This window comes from Mobula hypostoma, chromosome 3, assembly GCF_963921235.1.
Source record: "Mobula hypostoma chromosome 3, sMobHyp1.1, whole genome shotgun sequence".
NCBI lineage: Eukaryota > Metazoa > Chordata > Chondrichthyes > Myliobatiformes > Myliobatidae > Mobula > Mobula hypostoma.
In genome coordinates, this window is record NC_086099.1 from 178,821,413 (window position 1) to 178,847,391 (window position 25,979).

General features: G+C 39.1%; 1 protein-coding gene across 3 annotated transcripts in view; it reads left to right on the forward strand.

Annotated features, from left to right (window-relative positions):
- Positions 1-25,979, forward strand: part of pter (phosphotriesterase related) — a 50,763-nt gene that overhangs the window by 3,075 nt on the left and 21,709 nt on the right. For all 3 annotated transcript variants that reach the window (XM_063044175.1, XM_063044177.1, XM_063044176.1), the window contains exon 3: positions 23,113-23,378. In XM_063044175.1, the coding sequence (XP_062900245.1) occupies positions 23,113-23,378 (266 nt within the window). The remainder of the gene's footprint in view (positions 1-23,112; positions 23,379-25,979) is intronic.

Here is a 25,979-nt window from a genome sequence, read left to right on the forward strand (position 1 = left end):
TCCCTATTCACTATTTTCCACGCAGTTTTATCAGTACTACCACCCGCCTACACTGGGGAGATTTGTTGGATATGGGAGGAACCTAGAGTACTTGGAAGGAAACCCACACAGTCATTGGGAAAGTATGCAAATTCTACACCAAGGGTATCAGGATTGAAACTGAGTTGCTGCAGTTGGCTACTAACTGCGTCACCATGTAGCTCCTCCACTTGCCTAGCTGTGCTGGCGCAATAGCTGCTGCACCTTGCCATGAGCAATACTGCACACCGTGTGTGTGTGTGTGTGTGTGTGTAATTGGATTTATGCATTTCTTCACACTCATACTTCCTTGTCACTTTCTGAAAAGAAGCAAAGGAATCCAACAACATCAGAATCAGTTTAATTTCTCTGAGATAAACAGCCTCAAATGACAAATAAACTCTCTCAGGCTTCAAGCTGGGTACAGGTGTCGACCATCTTCTTCAAAGATGGCAGAGTTTCTTAAGGAAACATCTGTTATAATCGATACCTGTACCTGGCTTGAAGCCCAAGAAGAGTTTATTCGTCATATACGCCGGAAAAGCACTAGATCCTTTTTTAGCCTCAGATGAATTTACCCACATTAAATTATGGCACGGTGGCATAGCGGTTAGCAGGACATTGTTACCGCACCAGGGACCTGGGTTCAATTCTGCCACTGTCTGTAAGGAGTCAGTACCTTCTAACTGTGACCACATGGGTTTTCTCTGGGTGCTCTGGTTTCCTCCCACAATCCATAGACATGTGTGTTAGTAGGTTAATTGGTCACAGGTGTAAACATTTGGGCTTGTTGGGCTGGAGGGGCCTCTTACCATGCTGTATCTCTAAATATATATTTTTAAATAGCACTACAAGTGTACGGGAGTACTTGACACATGAGTTAGAAAGCCTATAACTGCTAATTGAAATTACTTGTTAAAAAATGTAAATAAAGACAGAAATCTGACATCTATTCTCAAGGGAAAATAAACTGTGGCAACATAGAGTGCTTACTTAAAACTGAGTTTCTTGCCTTCAAGAGATTGACAGCAGCTTACGACATTGTGGAGTTCATGGAGTAATGCAACATCTAGCTTCTCGTGTACATCTGTATAAGATCACTTGGCTTGTATTACTTGACCAGTACACATCAAGGTTGCACAAAAAATTCTCTGATGCAATATTTTTTGTTTATTTAAATGTGAGTTTGAATGCAGAAAATTTAAGTCATATGGATAGAAAATATGCAGAAGCTAGAATATTTGGTTTTATTTGTCACAAAATAAGCTCAGAAGTTTGATTTCCAACTTTAAAACAGTTAAGTTCTAATTCTATTCATTTTATAGATGTCACAAAGTGTTGAAAGCACCGTTTTTGTGAAGCTTTGAGATATTCTGAGGAGGTGAGATACAATACAAAGTTATTTCGGCCATTTCCTCCCACTGGTTCCAGACCTCCTATTTCTGAAGCATCTTTCAGTTATATAACCCTCCAAAACATCAATGTCCTTCTTGGTAATCTCAGAATGTATTTCATTGGCTGCCACACACGAGAAGGCACAAACCTTTCTGCTTTTACTCTTGTAAAATGCTGTTTAAAACCCAACACTGTGACCAATATTGCAGCCATTTCCCAAATGATCTTTAAGTGCTTTGGTGTTTTATGACCACTTATGGTATTTAGTTATATTTAACTGTGCAAAGAGGTGTTATTGTTCAAAAGAGTATACGAGGCCAGTTGTTACACAATTGCAGTTGCACTGTAGACTATCCACAGGCGACATTATGGGAGAGCTGCTTGGAAATGTAAATATTTAACTCTCCAAGTTGTATCTAGTTGCTTGTTGTTTGCATAGGTCGACATTTTACAGGCAGTTCAACCATGAGGCAAAGAAATTAAGGTTGAAAATTGACAGGAAGAGGTATAAGTAACTACCTTGCACAAAGTCCCCTGTATGTATCATGATCTTTTCTATTCATCCTGGGGAAAACGTTACTGAGTTTTGTTACTCTAGACTGGCTTTTCAGTTTCTTGCATGCATCACTGTGTGTCGGTACAAATCACTTTAAATGACAGTATTGAACTTTCAGAATCAGGTTTAATATCACTGGCATATGTCGTGAAATTTGTTAATTTAGTGACAGCAGTACAATGCAGTCCATGATAAATAAAGAAAACTGAATTTCAGTAAGTATATATGTGTATTAAAAGATTTCAATTAAAATAAGCAGTCCAAAAACAGAAATTAAAAAAAAGTAGTGAGGTAATGTTCATGGATTCAATGCCCATTTAGAAATCAGATGGCAGAGGGGAAGAAGCTGTTCCTAAATCACTGAGTGTGTGCCTTCAGGCTTCTGTACCTCCTTCCTGATGGTAATGTCCTGGGTGTTGATGTCCAAGCATTTATAGTCAAATGTAGCTGTCCCAAATATACATGGCACTGGTTGGCGCCAAGTTTCTCAATACCAGCCTCCACAGCATGTGGTATCGCAGTGGAGTGACACCCTGTTGAAACCCCTCTGAGGAGTTATTTTTCAGATCCTAAACCAGGTTCGATGTGAAACCCAATTGATACCTCCTTCTTCCTCTATCTCTTAGGCAGTTCTTCCAGGTTAGAGATGACTTGGCTCCACTCTAGTTTTTGTGCTTTGTGGCGGTTGATAAGCCTAATGTAGGAATGCCAGACTCTTCCACAATTGGGTTAGGAGGGGGCTGTTTGGCCAGGCAGACGTGTACTTTGTGAAGTGGTGCACTAATTCCACCACCGATGCAGGGCCTCTCTGCTCCTGGTGCAAGGACTTAATGCTCTCAATATCATCTTGAGCCCTCCTTTTCCACTTTGAACAGACTGAGCAAATGTTCCCAGTGTCCGTGGAGTGTAACGTTATTCAAGGAAATTTTGAGCAGATCCTTGAATCTTTGAGTTGTGGTAATCTCTTCCTAGAAACACAGATAGCGTATCTGCAAAGAGTCCAGTATTGGACATGTAAAGTACTTGCCCTTTCCAAAATAGCTGCCTGGGTGTAACCAGGGCCCTATGTTGGGAATGCTGTTGTGGGAGATGACATTGATATTGGTTCACTTATTCTTCCAGGGAACTTGGAAGATTTTCCAGGTACACGATTGTTAATAATTTTTCAGTGTTTTGAGATTTGCTGTTGATAGTCCAGTCCTCAGATAATTTAGAGGGGCAGGGATCACTGCTGCTAATAGACCATAGATTTTGTACCAGACCTGAGGCCTTTATGCTCAAATGCTCTTTCCCTTGATGGACTTGATGGCTATGTCACCACTCTGAAGTGGTGCTGAATTCCATCATTAGTGTCTGCCTTTGCTAGCGGAATCCAGTGTGTATTTAAGAGGCAGTATAGATTTCCAAAAGGCATTCAGTAGGGAAGGTCACTGCACAGGACAGGCTTCACAGAGTTGGATACAAACTACCTTCATGATGAAAGGGCCCTGGGGTATTGTATCCAGATAAATGAGAGTTGGCCTCAATGGAGCACGTGTGAATCTGAAGGAGATTGGTGGGGCATTTCCTCATACGCAGATCTAAAATGAGAAGTAGGCTTCAGAATAAGGAGGCGTCTATTTAAATACAGAGGTAAAATCTTTGAAACTTTGTATTTCAGTAAGGTTGGCGGCTTTAGTCAAAAAGAAAAAGGAAACATATGAATGGTTTAGAAAGCTAAAATTGGAAAGGAACTTTGAAGAATATAAAGGAAGCAAGAAGGAATTTAAACAGGGAATCAGGAGTGCTTAAACAGCCATGAAAAGCCCTTGGTGAGTAGGATTAAAATGTCCCAAGCATTTTATACGTACAGTTAAATCAAGAGGGTAACCAGAAAGAAGTAGGATGACTCGAGGACAAAGAAGAGAATTTATGCTTGGAGCCAGTGGAAAAAGGTACTTCACATCGGCGTTCACATTGGTAATCGCAAGGAAGGAGAACAACAAGATCAGGCAGGGGTAAGCTGATACTCTAGGGCATGCGGACATCAAGAGGAGGAGGTCTTGTGTCCTGAAAGAAAAACTGGCCAGTAAGTCCCTAATGCCTGATGGGATCTATCCTGGGTTACTGAGAGAGGCAAAAGAAGAAATTTGTGGAATTTTGACAGATCTTTGTAGGTTCTTTTATCACAGGCGATGACCCAGAGCATTGGAAAATGCCAGTAATGTTTTTCTATTTAATAAAGACACTAAGGGCAAACCAGAAAATTATAGGACTTTAAGCTTTACAACAGTGGTAGGGAAATTATTGGAGAATATTCGATCCACTAATATTTTGAAAATGTTGACTTATTTTGACAATCAGTATGGATTTGCATGAGGGAAGTCATATCTTACAGACTTGATTGAGTTTTTTGAGGAGATAATAAAGGTAATTGTTGAAGGCAGGACATTAGTGAAGTTTTTTGTCAAGGTCTCTCGTGGTTGGCTAATCCAGAAGGTTAAAGCACATAGGATTCTGGGAGACTTGGTAGGTTGGATTCAAAATGGACTTGGTCATGTCTCTGGCAGGGTTTGCAGGACATTACTACTTACACAGCAAAATTCGTTGGCATGAATGGCAGCAATTCTTCATGCCAGATGAACTCAATGCCTTCTATGCCCGCTTTGAAAGGGAGAATATAACTACAGCTGTGAAGATCCTTGTTGCACCTGGTGACTTGCGATCTCTGTCTCGGAGTCTGATGCCAGGCTGTTTTACAAGGGCAAACCTAGCAAGTTGGCAGGCCCCGATAGAGTACCTGGTAAGGCTCTGAAAACTTGTGCTAACCAACTAATGGGTGTATTCAAGGATATTTTCAGCCTCTCATTTCTATTGTCAGAAGTTCCCACCTGCTTCAAAAGGGCAACAATTATACCAGTGCCCAAGAAAAGTAGTGTGAGCTGCCTTAATGACTATCATCCAGTAGTACTCATATCTACAATGATGAAATGCTTTGAGAATTTGTTTATGGCCAGAATCAACTCCTGCCTCAGTAAGGCCTTGACACACTGCAATTTACCAATTACCACAAAGGTCCACAGCAGACGCAATCTCAATGGTTTCACATGGCTGTATATCACATGGACAATACAAACACCTATGTCAGGATGCTGTTCATTGACTATAGCACAGTTTAACACCACCATTCCTACAGTCCTGATCGATAAGCTACCAAACCTTGGTCTCTGTACCTCCCTCTGCAATTGGATCCTTGATTTCCTAACTGGAAGACCACAATCTGTACGGATTGGAAATAACATCTGCACCTCACTGACAATTGACACTGATGCTCCACAGGGATGTGTGCTTAGCCCACTGCTCTACTTTCTCCACACCCATGACTATGTGACTAGGCATAGCTCAAACTGCATCTATAAATTTGCTGATTATACAACCATTGTTGGCAGAATTTCAGATGGTAATGCATACAGGAGCGAGATATACCAGTTAGTTGAGTTGGTGTTATAGCAAAAACCTTGGCACTCAATGCCAGCAAAGCCAAAGAGCTAATTGTGGGCCTCAAAGGATAAAAGGAGGGATTACGAACCAATCCTCATACAGGAATCCGAAGGGGAGAGAGCGAGCATTTTCAACTTCCTGGGTATCAAGAAGATCTAACCTAGTCCTAACATTTCGATGTAGCTAGAAAGAAGGCAAGATAGCGGCTATATTTGGAGCTTGAGGAGATTTGATTTGTCACCTAAGACACTCAAAAACTTTTACAGACGTACCGTGGAGAGCATTCTAACAGGCTGCATCACTGTCTGGTATTGGGGGGGGGGTGGTGCTATTGTTAAAAACTACAGAAAGTTGTAAAATTATTCAGCTCCATCTTGGGTACTAGCCTCTGTGATCCAAGATATCTTAAAGGAGTGGTGTCTCAGAAAGACAGTGTCCATCATTAAGGACCCCCTTCACCCAGGACATGCCCTCTTCTCACTGTTACCATTAGGAAGGAGGTACAGAAGCCTGAAGGCACACACTCAGCCATTCACAACCAGCTGCTTCTCTGCCATCTGATTCCTAAATGAACATTAAATCCATGAATACTGCCTCTCTTTTATTATTTCTGTTTTTGCACTATTTTTAATTTAACTATTTATTATATATATACTTAGTGTAATTTATTTATTCCTATATCATTTTGTTGCATTGTGCTGCTGCCACTGACAACTGCCAGAGATATTAAACCTGATTCTGATTGAGTTTTTGGAGGAGGTATTGAAGGTAATTGTTGAAGGCTAGATATTAATAAAGTGTTTTGTCAAAGTCTCTCATGGTTGGTTGATCCAGAAGATTAAGGCACATAGGATCCTGGGAGACTTGATAGGTTGGATTCAAAATGGGCTTGGTCATAGAAGACGGGATAATGGTGGAGGACTGATATTCTGACCAGAGGTCTGGACCAGTGGTGTTCTGCAGAGGTCAGTGCTGGGACCTCTGTTGTTTGTGATATACTGTATAGTATATTAATAATTTGAATGAAAATGTAGGTGTACTAATTAGTAAATTTTCAGATAACTTGATAATTGATGGAATTGTGGATATTGAGGAATGTTGTTAGCAGGAATATAGACTAGTTGGAAAATGAAGCAGAGAAATAGAAAATGCAATTCAATCCAAATAATTGTTTAGTTTTGCAGTTTTGAAGATCAAATGTAAGAGGAAAGTATAGAGTAAATAGCAGGATTTTTAGAAGCATTAATGTACAGCGGGATCTTAGTCCATAGCTCTCAAAGTGATAGGATGGTACGCAAGATGTCCAGTATACTTAACAGTCAGGACGTTTTGTTGCAGTTGTATATACTTTAGTTAGCAGCATAGTTTGTGCAGTTCAGGGTGCTACTGCATTACAAAAAGGATGCAGAGGCTTTGGAGAGTGTGCAGAAACTATTTACCAGTGTTTTGCTTGGATTAGAGAGTACTAGCTATAAAGAGAGTTTGCACAAAGGAGTTTGTACGTTCTCCCTGTGACCACGTGGGTTTCCTCTTGGTGCTCCGGTTTCCTCTCACTGTCCAAAGACGTACTGTATGGTCAGATAATTAGTCATTGTAAATTGTCCCATGATTAGGCTACGGTTAAATTAAGGGTTGCTAGGTAGCGTGGCTCAAAGGTCTGCAAGGGCCTACTCCATGCTGTATCTCAATAAATAAATAAAAATCAATAAGTCAATTTGGATTTTTTTTTCTGAGCAGCAAAGGCTGAGGGGCAACCTGATACAAGCACAGTGCATTCCGGTTAATTGGGACACATTGGGGCTAGTACGTTTTAGTCCAATTAAGCAGTTGCCCCAATTAGCCAAAGTTCATTGAAATAGTTAAAAAGGTATAGAAAAGACAAACTTCCATACCACTGAGTAACAAATTATGTATTTAAATAGATTAGAACACTACCAAACTACTACAGTAGAATAAAGCTGTATTAGCTCCTAATAGTTATTACTGCTATGTACACTGCCATGTACTTGGGATTGACTGTAAATGATCAAGATCAGCACAAACACCCAGTGCAGATAATGGACTGCCTTCATACAATGCCTTTGATGATTGCATCCTCCAAATCTTCATTTTCATTACAGCATTCAAGATGATTGTCAATACCTTCAAATTCTTCATACTTTTTTACTTGTTGAAGTTGTGAAATCATTTCATTTGCACTCTCAACTGTTTCTGGCATCTCCGAGCTCAAATGCTTGAAACCATGGTGAGCAAATCAGTTCCAAATTGTCTTACTGCTTATTAGTCTTCGACTGTCAGTGACAAAAGTTACTGCTTTTGAACACAAACAAGTGACATTATTTAAAATCTGTTCGCTGTAAGCACAATGTGGTGTCTAATGGCCACACAACATAACATGTGGCTGACGTTAGTTAGAAACTGTTCGGCATCAGTCTCCTGTCCCAATTAAGCACCATAGTATCCCAGATAAATGAAGGGGATCCGGGCTATTTTCTTGATTTGTTTTTGTTCTTTAAGAGTTGACCCAAATTGTTAAAGAGCCAAAGTTTTCTTTTCCCTCTGGGTGGAAATGTCAAATACTTGCTTTAAGATGAAAGGGAGCAAGGTTGAAAGAGATTTATGAAGCCAGTGTTTAACACAGCAAGTGGTAGGTACCCGATGGCACTGTTGTGGGAAGAAGCTGAAGCAGATATGATACCAGCTTTTAAAAGGGTTCACACAAGCACATGAACAGGCAAAGAATGAAGGGATATCGACCACATACAGCCAGATGGGATTGGTCTGAATTTGCATTATGGTCAGCACAGATGTCATAGGCCAAAGGGCATGATCCTGTGCTACCCGGTTCTTTGTTCTATGAATCGTTGAATATATTCAGTGCTGAAATGGATTAATTTTACAGAAGTGTCTACTTACATATATTTGTCAGTCCTTATGTCCTTAATTCACTTTAAATAAAAATGCAAGCAGTGAAAATTTGCTACCATCATGTAAAAGGGTTGTTGCATGAATCATTGAAAACTTTTTTTGTTTCAATATAAAACTAGAAATTATTTAATAGGATATAAATATTAAAACTATTCTAAGTGTTTCTATTAAAATTATTCTGTGTTTTCTGCTTTTGAAGATTGCCTATTTTTGGTCTGTCTGTCTTACAGTATTTTCAATGCAGTCATTCAGGTGCCTGAGTGATAACTGATTGCCCTATCACTGGCTGAGGATTTATTGGTTAATGCATCATTCAGCTGTTACTTTCGCAAATAAGTTAGAAGAGAATTATTTATACCTTGAACTGTCATACAGCTCATGGCAATACTCACTTTCAGCAGGAGAGCAAAGTTAGCATCGGTGAGGTAGCCACCTTTACACAGCCAACCAGGTTTTTATTTCTTCTGTGGTCTCTTCATTTTTGGTGAGGGTGGCAATTGAGTATGAACCTGAATGGGAAACTTGTTGAATGGTTTCCCACTCCTCGTGAAATGAAAATATACAGTATATGCATGTAATACTTATAACACATGTATAGATCAGTAAATCCAGATTTGATCAGTTCCACTGATATAGTTAAGAGAATTTTCAAATTATTGTTGAACACTTTCGGAGGGTACTCATTAATGTTATGACTTCCAGAATATAACATTGATTGGATAAACAAAATGGTTTTAAATAGTTACGAAAATACATTTTTACATTGATTAGAATAAATAATTCACCATGTTAAATTTTTCACTTGGAGTACAATTATACAAAGTAGCTGCTGTCATAAAGGGAAATTTTTGGGATATATGCATCTGAAGTTAAACTAAAACATGGAAGTGCAGGAAAAAACACAGAAGTACATTGTTCATTAGGAAATTAATTCATTCTCTTTGCCCTTCTAACTTAGGAGACTTAAGTGGATATGTTCCTCAGATTAACTAAGCCGAGCTCAAAGAAAAAGAGCAATTAAATATCAGTGACAGAATGTGTCTGTGGTGGAATAATGGTATTATGTAGCTGCAGAAGTTCCTATTGCAAGTTGGAGATCTAATGGTCTTAATGACCTTGTGACTACAAAATTCATCAAGATGATATCTTCAGGCTAGATTTGCATATTGTATTTTGTTACCAGTTAGCCTGTTATGAGTTGTAATGAAATTTTGTGGTATTTATTCTTAAGGAAGTTCTAATAGGGCACTTGGAAAATAATAATAGGATTGGGCGGATTTGGCATGGATTCATGAATATAAAATTATGTTTAAAAAATTTTGTTGGAGTTAACTTGAGGTTGATGTTAGCAGTATAGCTGAAGGATAAACAATGGGTGTGATGTATTTGGGCTTTTGGAGGGGCTTTAATAAGTTGCTACTCAAGAGATCGTTAAATTATGCTTATGGAGTTGGGAAAATAACCAGGCATGGATTGAGCATTGGTTAATAAACAAAAGACGGAGTAGGTATAGTCAGACCAATTACAGGTTGCTGTACTGAGCAGGGAGCACCAACATCAGTGCTGGGGCCCCAAGTATCCTCTGCTCTATCATTGATTTGACTAAGGAAACAAAGTGTAATATAATGAGGCCTGGTGACTGCACAAATCTACATGGCATTTTTGCCTATGAAGAAGATGCAGAGTGGCTTCAGGGATTGTAGAGAGGTCAAGAATATAGCAGATGGAATAAAATTAGGAAAATATGAGACCTAATATGAGGGATCTAGATGTATTTGTGCGTGAATCACTGGAATATAAAAGTGTATATTCAGCAGTGCGCGTGGTTTTATCCTGACATTAGTCCTGTCTCTGTTAAGTGTAAAGGGGCTAAGGCTTCCCTTATCATATGTATTGGACCTGTCCTAGTCTAGAGAAATTTTGGAGAGAAGTTTTTGCAACCTTATCTCATATTCTTAATTGCCATTTGGAACCTAACACTCTGGTTGCCCTTTTTGGCACCTTGGGTATTGTAAGTTTGCACTTGAGTCCGACTAAATGCCGAACATTATCTTTTGCCTCTCTTTTGGCTAGACGGTTGGTTCTCCTTAGGTGGAAAGATGCTGCCCCACCCATTCACGCTCAATGGTTTAGTGATATTATGGCCTGTTTAGACCTCGAAAAGATTAAATATTCACTTCTCAATTCGGACATAAAACTTCACCAGGTGTGGGGACCTTTTCTTGAATATTTTCACAATTCTTCTTTAGGGTAAGTTTATCCTTTTTTGTGTGCTACAATCCCTTACTTCCAGCTTTTTTTTTGTAAGTTATACAGTTTTTTGTTGTTGAATTACATTATACTTTTGCTAGTTGGCATGATACTTTTTTTCCTATATATATTTACAGTTCTCTAGGGTTGAATGCTCCAATTGATTTTTTTTTTCTTTTATATGCACAATGGTTGGCCTGGGTTTTTCTATTTTCAGTGGGAGGTTGGGGTAGATACTAATTTTACATAATTCTCTTTTGGGTGCTTTTTTTTCTTATTCTTATGAATTACATATTGGATTTGTTTGTTTTGCACTATATAAATCTCCATTTTGTTCTTGGGTTCTCCGTCTATAGTTTCTTGTAGAAATGCATAAAAATTAATTAAAATAAAGTGTATATTCAGCTGGCAATTAGAAGGAAAACAATGCATTTGCCTTTATCCAAGTGGATTTGAACACAAGAGTCCAAGCACCTTGTTCCAGTCATAGTATGGTCAGTTCATATTTGGAGGTTTATGCATAGGTCACGTTTTCTTCCAAGAATCTTAACAGCAGAAATAAAGTAAGCGATTCAGATGGTGCTTTGTTATCTGAGAAGATATTAAGCAAACTAGGGAGGTATTCTATGGATTTTTGAAAAATAGAAGTTTATCTCATTAAATCACATTCCTGGGTTTGATAGGAGTGGTACAGAGTTGACATTTCCCCTGTATAGAGAAGGGACTAAAATCTCATAATAAGGGGCAGGACATTACTTCAGAGGGAAGGGTATTTTGGAACGTTCTACCAAAGAGGCTGTGGTGGACTAGTTTTTCAGCATATTCACACTGGAGATTGATAGCTTTTGGATATGAAGGAAATTAACAGTAATAGCGTTACTGCACAAAGTGGAGATAAAGTAAAACGTTTGCCTTGTTTTTATTAAAAGGCAGAGCAAGCTTGAGCAGCAGAATAGCCTAGTCCTGTTTTTCTTGTTACCACATTCTTCCCAATCCGTTTATTGTACTTCCAGAAAATCGTTCACCTCACAGAGTAATGCATGCACAATTTAAATTGATAAACTGGTAATTCGATTTATTATTGTCACATGTATGGAGGTACTGTGAAGAACTTTATTTGCAGGCCAACCATACAGATCATTTCATCACACCACTGTAGGACAAGGAAAAATTCTTATGTTTGTAAGGCCAGTAATTAGTTGAAAGAAAAACATAGGAGCCCATGAAACCATGTCAATTTCGTTTTACTTTTATTGAGATACTCCCATATGATGTGGAGGCATAATACCAGATGCCATTCACATACTTCTTACATATAATCATAATGAATTAAGTAAACAACAAAAATGCTTAATCAAACAATATGTTTAAAATATTACTCAAATATTACTGAAATATTAAATACACCTCCCTGCTTAGCTATTAACTCTATTTCTATATAAAATGCATCCCAACTCAAACATGTAACATAATGCTCTCTGGTTATAAGACCATAAGAATTAGGCCATTTAGCCCATCGAGCCTGTTCTGCCATTTCATCATGACTGATCCATTTTCCCTCTCAGCCCCAATCTCCTGCCTTCTCCTTGTATCCCTTCATATCCTATAATCAAGAATCACTCAATCTCGGCCTTAAATATACCCAATGACTTGGACTCTGCAGCCACCTATGGCAACGAATTCCAGATTCGCGACTCTCTGGCTAAAGATTCCTCGTCGTCTCTGTTCTAAATGGATGCCCCTCTACTCTGAGGCTGTGTCCGCTCATCTTAGACTCGCCTATCATAGGAAATATCCTCTCCACATCCACTCTATCAAGGCCTTTCAACATTCAATAGGTTTGAACGAAATCCTTCCTCATTCTTCTGAATTCTAGTGAGCAGAGGCCTGGAGCCATCAAATGCTTCTCAAATGACTAGCTTTTTAATCCTGGAATCATTTTCGTGAAAGTCCTTTGAACTCTCTCCAATGTCAGCAAATCCTTTTTCAGATAAAGGCCCAAAACTGCTCACAACACTCCAAGTGAGGTCTCACCAGTGCTTTATAAAGCTTCAATATTACATCCTTGTTTTTATATTCTAGTCGTCTTGAAATGAAAGCATTTGCCTTCTTCACCTCTGACTCAATCTGCAAAATAACCTTTAGTGAATGTGCATGAGAACTCCCTATTCCCTTTGCACCTCATTATTTTTGAATTTTCTCTTCATTTACAAAATAGACTACTCTTTTGTTTCATCTACCAAAGTGCATGACCATACAATTGCTGACACTATATTCCACTTGCCACTTCTTTGCCCATTTTCCTAATCCGTCTAAGAACTTCTGTAGCCTTTCTGCTTCCTCAAAACTACTTCATATCATTTGCAAACTTGGCCACAAAGCCTTCAATTGTATCATCCAGATCATTGACATGTAATGTAAAAAGAAGCAGTCCCAGCAGAGACCCCTGTGGAACATCGCTAATCATCAGCAGCCAACTAGACAAAGCCCCATTTATTTCCAGTCTATATCTCCTGCCATTCAGCCAATCCTCCATCCATGCTAGAATCTTACCTGTAATACCATGTGCTCTTGTTAAGCAGCCTCATGTGCGGCACCTTGTCAAAGGTCTTCTAAAAATCCAAGTACACAACATGAATCAATTCTTCTTTGTCTATCCTGCTTGTTATTTCTTCAAAGAATTCTGAAGGATTTTCAGGGTAGGTTTCCCCTTAAGGAAACCACACTGACTTTGGCCTATTTTATCATGTGCTTCCAAGTACCCTGAAACCACATCCTTAACAATCGGCTCCAACATCTTCCCAGCCATTGAGGTCAGACTAATTGGCCTATAATTTCCTTTCTTCTGCCTCCCTCACTTCTTAAAAAAATGGAGTAACATTTGCAATTTTCAGTCCTCTGGAACCATGCCAGAAGGAATTGCTCCTTGAAAGATCCTTACTATGCCACCACAATGGCTTCAACCACTTCCTTCAGAATGCTGGAGTGTGGACCGCCTGGTCCACGTGACTTACCGACCTTCAGACCTTTCAGTTTCCCAAGAACCTTCTCCCTAGTAATGACAACTTCACACACTTCTGCCCCCGATACTCACAAACTTCTGGCACGCTACTAGTGTCTTTCATATGAAGACTGATGCAAAATATTTATTTGATTCATCCACTATTTTGTTGTCCCCATTACTACCTCCCCAGCATCACTTTCCGGCAGTCCAATATCTACTCTCACCTCTCTTTTACACTTTATATATCTGAAGAAACTTTTCGGTATCTTGTTTAATATTATTGGCTAGCTTTCCTTCATATTCCATCTTCTCCTTCTTTATGACTTTTTTAGTTGCCTACTGTCGGTTTTTAAAAGCTTCCCAATCCTCTAACTTCCCTCTAATTTTTGTTCTTTTATATGCCCTCACTTTGGCTTTTATGTTGGCTATGACTTCTCTTGTCAGCCATGGCTGTGCCATCCTTCCTGAAGAAAACTACTTCTTCTTTGGGAGGTATATGTCTTGTGCCTTCCAAATTGCTCCTAGAAATTCCAGCCAATGCTGCTCTGGCATCTTACCTGCTGGTGTTGCCTTCCAGTCAGCTTTGGCCAGCTCCCCTCTCATGCCTATGTAATTCCCTTTACTCCACTGTAATACTGTTACATTTGACTTTAGCTTCTCCTTCTCAAATTGCAGGGTGAATTTTATCATATTATGATCACCTTCTCCTTAGGGTTCTTTTACCTTAAGCTCTCTAATCAATTCCTGTTCATTGCACAGCACCCAATCCAGAATAGCTGATCCTCTTGTGGGCCCAAACACGAGCTGCTCTAAAAGGCACTCGGGAAATTTCCCCTCCTGGAATCTTGCACCAACCTGATTTTCGTAATTTACCAGCATGTTGAAATCCCCCATGACTATTGTAACATTGCCCTTTTGACATGCATTTTCTATCTTGCATTATAATTTGTAGACTGCATCTTTACTACTGTTTACATACACATACACACACAGTGTACTATATAATACAACTAGTACAAAGGTATATAAACAGCATAGTAAATTTTAAATTGTCCCATTTAGGCCTAAAGGTTTAATTGCCGCAGTGGATTTCTTCCTCTTGTAGGCTCTGCGACTGCAGTAAATGGTTCTGACAGCTCCAAATATCTTTCTTCTCTAACAATTGACTCTGCTCCCCTCAAATCAATGTGTCCAGATGGCATCAGACGCAATATCAATTGTGTAAGAGAGTGGTCCAGTTCTGTCTTTAATCCTTCCAAGTAGCCACTTTTGGTCAGCACTGTAGTCCCTCACAAAGACTGCTTGTCCAGGAGTGAAACATCGAACCCCCTTGTTTGAGGAGCCTTTAATTTGTCTCAGCTGCTTGCCCTGTTTACTCCTTCTGAGATTGGGTTTGAGAAGATCAAAGCATTTTCTGATTTTGTTTTAACTTGACCATATTCGTCCCCTTCCAAAGAAACACTTTCTGTGTTTTTTTTAACTTGAATATCTCCTTCCTCCTTCCCAAGGGGGAAAAAAGCATGCTGCACTTTTTTTCAAATTAGAACAGCTTACTTCAACAGGTAGATAATTTCCTTGGGTTTGTTTTAAAACTTCCTCATTACCACTGTTATGTTCGTAACTCCAGAAATTAATCAAAATAAAACCATGGGAGCCTGAGGAAAAAGTGTCTACTTCGTTTTAGTTTTAGTGAGGCGCTCATATATGATGTGGTGGCATAACGACATACGCCATTCACCTACTTCATACATATAATCATAATGAATTATGTAAACAACAAAGAATACTCAAACAATATATTTACAATATTACTCAATTGTTACTGAAATATTAAATGCACTACAAAACAATAGCAGAATGCATAATAAAGAGTTAAAGCTACAGACAGTGCAGGCAGACAGTAAGATAGATTGTGAGGTCAAGAGTTAATCTTATTGTACTAGGACACCATTCCATAGCCTTATAATGGTGGAATAGAAGCTATTCTTAAGCCTAGAGTTATGTGCTTTCAGACTTTTGTCTCTTCTGACCCTTGGAATTGAGGTGGAGAAGAGAGAGTGGGGTCTTTGAATATGTTTTTTAAAACTTTTTAAAACAATTGGCTTTAATTGTCACATGTACGTAAAAACATAGATAAATGTGTCATTTGTATCAAATCAAATCAGCGAGAAGAGAGCTGGCCGGCAAATGTCACCATGCTTCTGACACCAACATCACATGCCCACAGTTCACTAACCCTAACCATGCATCTTTGGAATGTAGGAGGAAACCCACCTGGTCACGGGGAGAACATACAAATTCCTTACAGGTAGTGGCGGGAATTGAACCCCACTTGGTGAGAGCTGTAATCAGAGTCCATGCAAGGAAGGCCATGATGAGCAGAGCTGTGTCCATGACTCTGTAGTTTCTTGTGGTGATGAGCAGAGCAGTTGCCACACCAAGCTTGGATGCTTTCTATTGATACAGGTTAAATTTTAGTCACCATCTGTTTTACATATAAAAAAATAAATTCTGTTTACTGCGGAATAGCAAACATGAATATTTACAATGAGTGTTGGTACACATCATTCCCAAGTGATACGTGTTAATGACGACCTTTGGTTGTTTTAAATAAGATAGCTGTGATGAGAACACAGGCAACACAAGAACACAAGTTGAAGATGATGCAGATGCTGAGATCTGGAGGAGAAAAGAGCAAACTGCTGGAGGAACTCGTGCCAAGCAAAGCAATGGTTGACCATATTTTAAAAAAATTCTACCTAGCATCAGGACACAAAACAGAATAATTGAGCAAGGTAAAGGGAAAATAGTAGCAGAATCTGAATAACATTTCACATGTTTATGAATGATTAAGAAACAAAAAGGCGTGATCATCCTACTCCGGGTTATCTTTTGCCTTCTAAACGATGAGAAAGCACGGAAAAGACACTTCCAATCCTTCAAGGGGTGCTGCAGGCAACCCTAATTTAACCGTAGCCAAACCACAGGACAATTTACCAAGACCAACTAAACTATTAACCAGAACATCTTTGGACTGTGGAAGGAAACAGGAGCACCCAGAGAAAACCCATGCATTCCTCGAGGAGGACGTACAAACTCCTTACAGAGGATGTCAGGTTTGAACTTTGAACTCCAAGGCCTTGAGCTGCACTAACCACTACACTACTGCGGTGCCCATTATACGATATATTACAGAGAAATGTAAGACTTACAGAATGGTGATAGAGGGATTTCAGTTACACAAATATTAAATGGAGTATTATTAAATTGAGAGGGATTATGATCAGGCATTTCTTAAAACTGCTCAGGTAACAGTTAAGTTATTGTTATGTTATTAACCTAACTTGTATTGAGCCACTGCTGAACCTGGTTCTGGGGAATGAGTTGAGGCAAATAAAACAGATGTGGGTGAGAAGACATTCAAGTTAGTGTGCCCAACATTGCAGATTAATAATGGAAAACCATAAATTATCTAAACTGAAATTTGCTCACCTAGCAAGATGAGAAGGGGTCCAGGTAACATAAAATTGAATGAAAGATTGATGGAAAACTGAACAAGGATGAGATGTTCAATTGAAAGCAATGCACGATTCCACAAGATGGAAGGGTGGGGAAACCAACATCACGGCTCTAGAAGTCAGGAAGTTCCCAGCACAGCTGGTGGAAATTATACAAAATGATGTACAGATGCAGAGGCTAGTAGGTGAAAGGTGAAGTCTGGCTCTTTTTATGATGGAAGAGGTAAGTGCAGAAGACTTGGAAACCACAGACATTGGAATTTGATGCAAAAATGTATATCTGGAGAAACTCAACTGGTCAACACATTTGAGACCTCAGATGTTGCCATCTGAAGCAAATGCAAATAGTTAGTGGAACTCAACGGGCAGGGATGCAAGGAACTGCAGAAGTGAAACAAATAATGGCAGGAACTACATTTCCTCGAGATTATTTGCTTTTCACTCCAGATTCCAGCATCCACAGTGTCTTGTGTTTCTTGGCAATGAAAAAGATGTGATAATGGAATGGCACTTAATATTGGCACTTAACTGCGCTTAAAATTCTTTTTACTTGCATTTAAATAATAAACATGTAATTAGAGGTGGAGTGGAACCTCTTGGAGACATTAAAGAAAAGAGATATTTGATCAGATTAAAGACCTTAGTTTCAGGTTGAATAAAATAGTTTTCAGTTTTTATGTACACTCCATTGCAATGTGATAACAGTTTGATAAAGGCCTCTTTAACTGCCTGATCAATTCACCCTTTTTCATTAGACAGTGTTATATATAAAATAGCCTAATACCTTATTGTTCCCCAACATTTGACCTAGAAAACCATTTCTTATACACTGTCTGAATTCATCCTCCACAGTGTTATTACTGTTTGCCCATCCTTTATGAAAAATCCTGCATTATTGTTGCATTTCTTCAATACACCTAGAATTTTCTTATCAATATGTAAGTATTGTTGTGTGGAAAGACGTAACCATTCCCCAACAGTTCTTTTCTCTCTTTCTGGTTTTACTACTTTATCCCGTTGTTTACAATTAGGGCTCCCTGCTCCCACATTTTTATTTAGAGTTACAGTGCAGAATAGGTCTTTCTGGCCCTTTGATCTGCACCGCCCAGCAACACCCAGCATCCAATTATTTGTCCATCTCTTTGAAAAGTTAAAACCTCTGGAATAGTTCACTCCCCATGTTGAATATTTTTCAATCATTTTGCTCTATTGGCTGCAGGATTTTTGGCTGTTTATTTCTACCTGTACTATGAATTCAGCTATCATTTACCATTCTGTGCACATTCAGAAAGAGTTTGTTTTGCTTGTTCTGACTCTAACGGGAGTGCACCTTTTCTACAGAATCTGGTTATTATTACCCATTTAAACCTGATTCTGATCCTAATTGATTTACTTCTACTTATCTATCTAAATTTCCTCTCACCTGCTGTGTACATAAATCTATTGATGCTTCTGGACACATCTTCAGTGATGTTCCTGGAATCATTGGGTATTTCAGGTCTTGCAACATCATACAACGTGCTCCAGGTGACCCAGCCGGGGCTGATCAGACCCCAGCTTGTGTCCAGATGGCTAGCTACTTATGACTCCATGGCTCCCCTCTTTTGAGCCACAGCCATCTTGAGGCCCTCTCTGCCTCATCGGTTGTACTGCGGATGGCTCTCCTCTTCCTCTCTCCCTCGATGCCCAAAATGCTGAAGGCTCTAACTAAAGAATGGACTACGAATCCCCTACAACCAACCTCCACTGGGAGACACCTCGCTCTCCATCCAGCCTGCTAACAGTTGCTGACCAGTCCTGCGTACTTGGAGAGCTTCCTTTCAAAGGCCTCTTCCAAGCTATCTTCCCATGGGACTGTCGGCTCCAGCAGCACCACTTGCTTAGTCAAAAAATACTCCCTCCAGCTATTTAGTGTAAAGGTTCATCCACAGATTTAGGTATATGATTTATTAGGACATGCTACCAGCCAAGTTCAAGTGAAGCCCAGTGCAACTGACCTCTTTCCACAGTGCTTGTGCTGGTGCACGATGGGTTGTCCTCATACCAACCTCTGAGCCACACATTCAACAAAATTCAGAATTACTGTTTGCCAATTTGCTGTTGGTACGGTCATGCAGAGATGATTACCTTTGTAGTTCTACTTTCAATTTAGACCCTAAATTCCTGAATCCTCTCCGCCAATCCTCTGTTTTTATTCACGTCTTTGTCTTTGTTTCCCATGAAGTGTGCAAAACCTGAGTTTTCTTGCACATGGGTCTTGGCTTAGATTGGAGAAGTTGTAACTGCTTCAGAAAAGGCTAAGAGCACTTTTGAGAGAGGTGTGCAATATTATGAAAGATTTAGGTAAGATAGTTAAAGAAGACTTTTAGCCCACGAGTTTAAGGTTTTGGAAAGGAAACACATCAGGATGTAAGGGAGAATTATTTTTACCCAACATATGGTAATGAGCCAGAAGAAGCTGCTTATGAGAATAGGAGAACTGGAGGTGATTGATAATTTCAAAGGGAAATCGAATGAGGGCATAAGGGAAATAAATTTACAGCATAATGGGGAAAGAACAGAATGTATTTGAATAGAGTTCTGAATAGAGAGATAACATAAAGTCACAGAGCCAAATGATCTTCTTCAGTGACAATTTGTTTCTATGACCCTTTGATTTATATGATACCATTCGCACCCTCAATTCATTCCAAAGCACTTTACAGCTAATTGTACTCACGTTTAATGTAAGAAAGATGGCAGCCAATTCAAATATGGCAAGCTCCCACAAACAGATGGCAAACTCCACAAACAAAACTTGATAATGACCATATAATCTGTTTTTAGGTATTAAAGAATAAATATTGGCCAAGGCACCGGAATAACTCCCCCGCTATTTCTTCAAAATAGTGCTGTGAGATCTTTTACATATACATCTGAGAGACCAGATGGGGCCTCAGTTTAATGCTGTGTTTTTTTTAAAAAAAAAGGCACTTCTAACATCACAGCACTCCTTCAATGCTTTGGAGTGTATGTTACACTTTGCAGTAAGCTCTAGAGCTAGATTTAATTGCACAACTATCTACGTTAAAGCTGAGATGGTCAACAAATGAAACACACGACAAAATTTCAGCTATACAAGCATGAAGGAATGTAGAAGGATTGGAATTAAAGGGAACGTACTAAGCAGGAGGGTTTTAAGAAAAATGCATATTATAGAAGTCTTGAAGGGAAAAACATATTCTGAGGAATCAGAATCAGATTTAATACCACTGCAGATGTGAAAGTTGTTAACTTTGCAGCAGCAGTACATGATAAATATAGAAAAAAAGAATTACAGTGTGTGTGTGTGTATGTATATATATAATAAGTTAAAATAGGTGGTGCAAATACAAATAAAAAAGGTAGTGAGGTAATGTCTATTTAGAAATCGGATGACAGAGGAGCTTATTCCTGAATCAGTGTGCCTTCAAGCTTCACCGTGCTTCCTGATGGTAACAATGAAAAGAGGGCATGTCCTCGGTGATGGGAATCGGGGGCTGCCTTTTTGCATTGAATTGATTTTATTTCTTACACCCTTCACACACATGAGGTGTAAAAATGTTTATGTTACATCTCTGCCTGAATATGCAATGTGTAAATTATGGTGATTTGTAATAAATAGTCTGCGCAGCCAATTTAGCTTAGAAATACAATTGTGCACCGCTCCTTGAAGATGTCTTGGTTATGACAGAGGCTAGTACCCATGATGGAGCTGAATAATTTTACACCTCTAGCTTCTTTTGAATCTGTGCAGTAGCCACCTCCCCCCCCACACCCCATACTAGACAGTTTTGCAGCCTGCCAGAATGCTCACCGGGCTACATCCGTAGAATATTTCGAGTGTTTTAGATGACAAACCAAATCTCCTCAAAAATCCTAATTAAATATAATCTCTGTCTTGCCTTCTTTATAGCTGCATCAATAGGTCGGGACCAAGTTAGGTCCTCAGAAATGTCGCCACCCAGGAAATAAAATTGCTCAATCTCTCCACTTCTGATCCCTCTATGAGAATTGGTTTGTGGTCACCTGTCTTACCCTTCCTGAAGCCCACAATCAGTTCTTTGATCGTATTGACGTTGAGTGCAAGGTTGTTACTGCGACACCACACAACCAGCTGGTGTATCTCGCCCCTGTACACCCTCCCGTCTCCATCCGGGATTCTGCCAACAATGTTTATATCATCAGCAACTTTATAGGTGGCATTTGAGCTCTGACTAGCAACGCAGTCATGGATATAGAGGGAGTAGAGCAGTAGGCTAAGCACACACCCCTGAGGTATACCAGTTTTGACAAGGCACCTGACAAAGTATGTAACCTTTGGGCTGAGGAGGGTTAGCTAATGGCAAATGGATGATAGAAAATAGAGGCTATGTAGGAAGGAAGGGTTAGATTGATCTTAGAGTAGATTAATAGGTCGGCATAACATTGTGGGCTGAAGGGCCAGTACTGTGCAGTGTTCTATGTTCTACCTAGCTACAGTCGATCAGGATCAAGAAAATTTGGGGTGGAACTTAAGAAGGAGCTAAGTAAAGATGGGAAGGCAAGGTACAATTTGCTACATTTTAAGTTAGTGTGGGTTCAGGAGGAGGACAGGATGATATACATGAACATGAATTCCTTTGTAAGTAACTGTGAGCTCTAATTTTGTTTAATAACATCTTCTCTGTGACACTTCATTGAAAGCTTTCTGGAAGCTTAGATACACTGAAGCCACAGGCATGCTCTTATCTACTGGATTCGTAACATCTTCACAACACATTAATAAATTTGTGTTTGAGACAACTAAATTTGTCAAACATGATGTCTCCTTGATAAATCTATATTGACACTGACCAATCCAATTGTTAATATTGTGTCTCTTACCACATTTTCCGTACTACTGATGTCAGCCTAAATGTCTGGCAAAATGGTCTATGATTTCCAATTATACAAAAGATAAACTGTAGTCTTTTGGAACCATTGTGGAATCAGTGAATTTTTTAAAGTTTACAACTAGTTCAAGAGTTATTTACATAATCAAGCAATTTTGAAACCTTGGAATGTAGGTCATCAGGCTCTGGGCATTTATGGGCTTCCAGCCCCATTAAGTTCTATATAACCACATAACAATTACAGCATGGAAACAGGCCATCTCGGCCCTTCTAGTCCATGCCGAACTCTTACTCTCACCTAGTCCCACCAACCTGCACTTAGCCCATGCTCTGATTCTATTTTGTTTCCTTTTAGTTCCCCATTCGCTCTTGACATGTTCATCTTTATTATTTCCAGTAGATTTTTGTATCTTCTTCCCTGAAGATTTAAATTAGTTGTTGAAGTTTCTGTCACTTACTCCCCAATACAATTTTTTCCTTTCTCAATCTGTGTGGGATCTATAATAATCTTTTCCTTTTTACACAGCCAGAGAAACTTTTACCATTTGTTGTTTTTTAAATATTTCTCACTAGACTGTTAATAATAGCTTGGTTCTCCTTCACTCAGTTCTCTAATGTATCTGATCATTTTGTTTTCTGCTCTTTTTAATAATATTAGAAGATTTTGCCTTTAACCTCATAGTATTGTTAACTTTTATTGTTTATCAGGTTTGGAACACTGCCTGTCTGGGTTTTGTCCCTTTACAAGGATATAGTAAATTGCAATTTACCAATTACTTCATGAAATGTTAACCATTGCTTACCTACCCAACATTTTAATATAGTTTCCCAATCCGCAGAGTCTATTCAAATGTAGTTTCCTTGCTTAAGCCCCAGTTTCATTGAATATTTTTACAAAATTCTGTCATAATCTTTCTAAAGTAAAAAAGGCTTAGATATAAATGAGGTTGGTTAATAACTTGAGAATGATGAAAGTCACTGAAGAATTTATATGGGTTATATCTAGCATGAGCACTATTCTTAACAACATAATTTTCTGTACAATAATACACCAGATTTGGTTTGTATCAGTTAACAGATATTCTAGTGAATGAAATTCTACATGGAGCAGATGAAACTGATATCAAATGTGGAGTGATTGGAGAAATCGGCTGTTCTTGGCCAATTACTGAGGGTGAAAAGAAAGTTCTCCAAGCCACTGCTGAGGCACAGACGCAGCTTGGCTGTCCTGTTATCATTCACCCTGGCAGAAATGTTGAATCACCTTTCCAGATTATTCGGATACTTCAGGAGGCTGGGGCTGACATCTCCAAAACAGTCATGTCCCATCTAGACCGGTAAGTTGAGAAAGTTGTACAGTTTCTTAGCTCATTTGCAAAATATTGTTCAAGTCTCATTTATTATATGAAGATTGGCTATGAAAGAAACAAAATATTTGACTAGGCTGAAATTATCTTGTTCAGAATAGACCGATATACAGGATCAAAACAGTTGAGGAATGATATGTTTAGTAACATGTTTAGTTCTTCAATTTCTACAATATAAAATACATTCTTTATCATTAATGCTGTTTGGGAACTGAATTTGTTGACACAGCATTTTGGAAATGTAATATGGCATACTGTCCATTTAACATTCCTGACCAGGGACACATTTCTGCTCAGTGTACATGGCTTACATAATTCCTGAGGTTCAGATTGATACTGTGGTCTTTGATTTTTCAGCTGCTTCTCAAGTGATCCATTATGTTTCACATACTTTCCAAAAGCAGGAGTTCCCTTTTGGATCCTTAATAGATGCAATCGGATAATCTTGAAGAAAGCAAACCGACATGAGGCAGGGCATTAAGTACAAGAACCGGGACATCATATTATAGCTGTACTAGACACTGATGAAACCACACCTGGAGTATTGTGTGCATTTCTGGTTTCCTTACTCTAGGAAGGAAATGATCAAGCTAGAGAAGGAGCAGAAAGAGGGGTTGAGTTATGACTAGCACTGTTTTCCCAGGAGAGAAGTAGGTTGGAGTGGTTCCCTTACAGAGGCTGACAGAGATCTGACCAGCATAGATAGGTTGATAGTCACCATCTTTTTCCCAGTCTTAAGGGAATCTAAAACTAGAGGGAAAAGTGATGAGGTAAGAAAGTTAACGGGAAGCTGAGGGACAAGTTTTTCACATAGAGTGTGTACATGGAAAGAACTTCCAGAGGAAGTGAGAGGAGCAGGCACAATTATGTCATTTAAAAGACAGGGTCATGGATTTGAAAAATTTGGAGGGATATGGGCCAAATGCAAGCAAATGGGAATAGCTTATGGAAGTAGCTTTTTAAAAACGCAAACACGAGGAAATCTGCAGACGCTGGAATTTCAAGCAACACACATAAAAGTTGCTGGTGAACGTAGCAGGCCAGGCAGCATCTATTGGAAGAGATACAGTTGACGTTTCGGGCCGAGACCCTTCGTCAGGACTAACTGAAAGAAGCGCTAGTAAGAGATATGAAAGCGGGAGGGGGAGGGGGAGATCTGAAATGATAGGAGAAGATAAGAGGGGGAGGGATGGAGCCAAGAGCTGGACAGGTGATTGGCAAAAGGGATATGAGAGGATCATGGGACAGGAGGCCTAGGGAGAAAGAAAAAGGGGAGAGGGGGGAAAAGCCCAGAGGATGGGCAAGGGGTGTAGTGAGAGGGACAGAGGGAGAAAAAGGAGAGAGAGAAAAAGAATGTGTGTATATAAATAAATAACGGATGGGGTACGAGGGGGAGGTGGGGCATTAGCGGAAGTCTGAGACGTCAGTGTTCATGCCATCAGGTTGGAGGCTACCCAGACGTCATGCCAATAGATGCTGCCTGGCCTGCTGCGTTCACCAGCAACTTTTATGGAAGTAGCTTAGTTGGCATAGATGAATGGGTTTAAAAGCCCTTGTTGTTCAATAGAAACATTGGTAAATTAGTGTCAATGGTTTATTCCAAATTTAAGTACCTTTTATGGAGACTTATTCTATTAAGGTCTTTAAAACTAATTCCTTTGATTTATTATTTACTCTTCTCAGCCTCTGTTTAGTGTCTAATTGTCTTAAAAGCACAGTGGGATGTTTTCTATATTATAAAACATTTTGTGCATGCTGACATTTGCCCTGTTGTACTTGATAATTTTAAGTTAACTGTTCTTGAGTTAATGATGAAGTGCAAGTGTTTTATTTATTCATACTACACACTTGGCCCTTGTTAGCATTGCCAGTATTTACTACCCATTCTTAGTTGTCCTTGACAAGAATGTAGCGTGACATCTTCTTTACCTGCTGCTGTCCTTGTATGTGCACTCCCACAGCACTGGTGAATAGGGAGTTTCAGGACTTGGGCGTTGCAGTGATGAAGGAACATGTATATATTTTCAAATCAGAATGATGAGTAACCTGCAGGGATTGTCTCCATGTTTTTGTATGGGGGCAAGTCATTTGATGGTATGGGAGATGTTGTTAGACCGGTGTACTGGGTATTGTTTTGTTAAACTTCTTTGATTAACAGATCCACAGAAAGTTATTTCAAAAGTACCAAAATAAAAGTCTGGCCTTGTTTATAATTCAGAACTAGCACCTGAATATTAAAATGTCTTAGTATATTTTGAACTGTAATCTATAAGGATTTTATTCCATATTTAATAAGTTTCCTGTACAATAAAAGTAGAAGGAGGACTGTGGGTAACAATTACCTTGTAGAAAAAATCAATCACAGCTTTCAGAGTTTCCAAAACAACTGTATAAAGTACTTCTGTAAATGAGATACCATTTCATCTGCATACATCACCGTCCAGCCCTGTGACAAATGACAAGTATATCTCAATTATCCATCCCATGTATCCTTTGAAATAATAAATTGCAAGGTAACTTTTTTTCTCTGCAAACAAGTTATTTTCATATTCCACAGCATACTGTCAATCC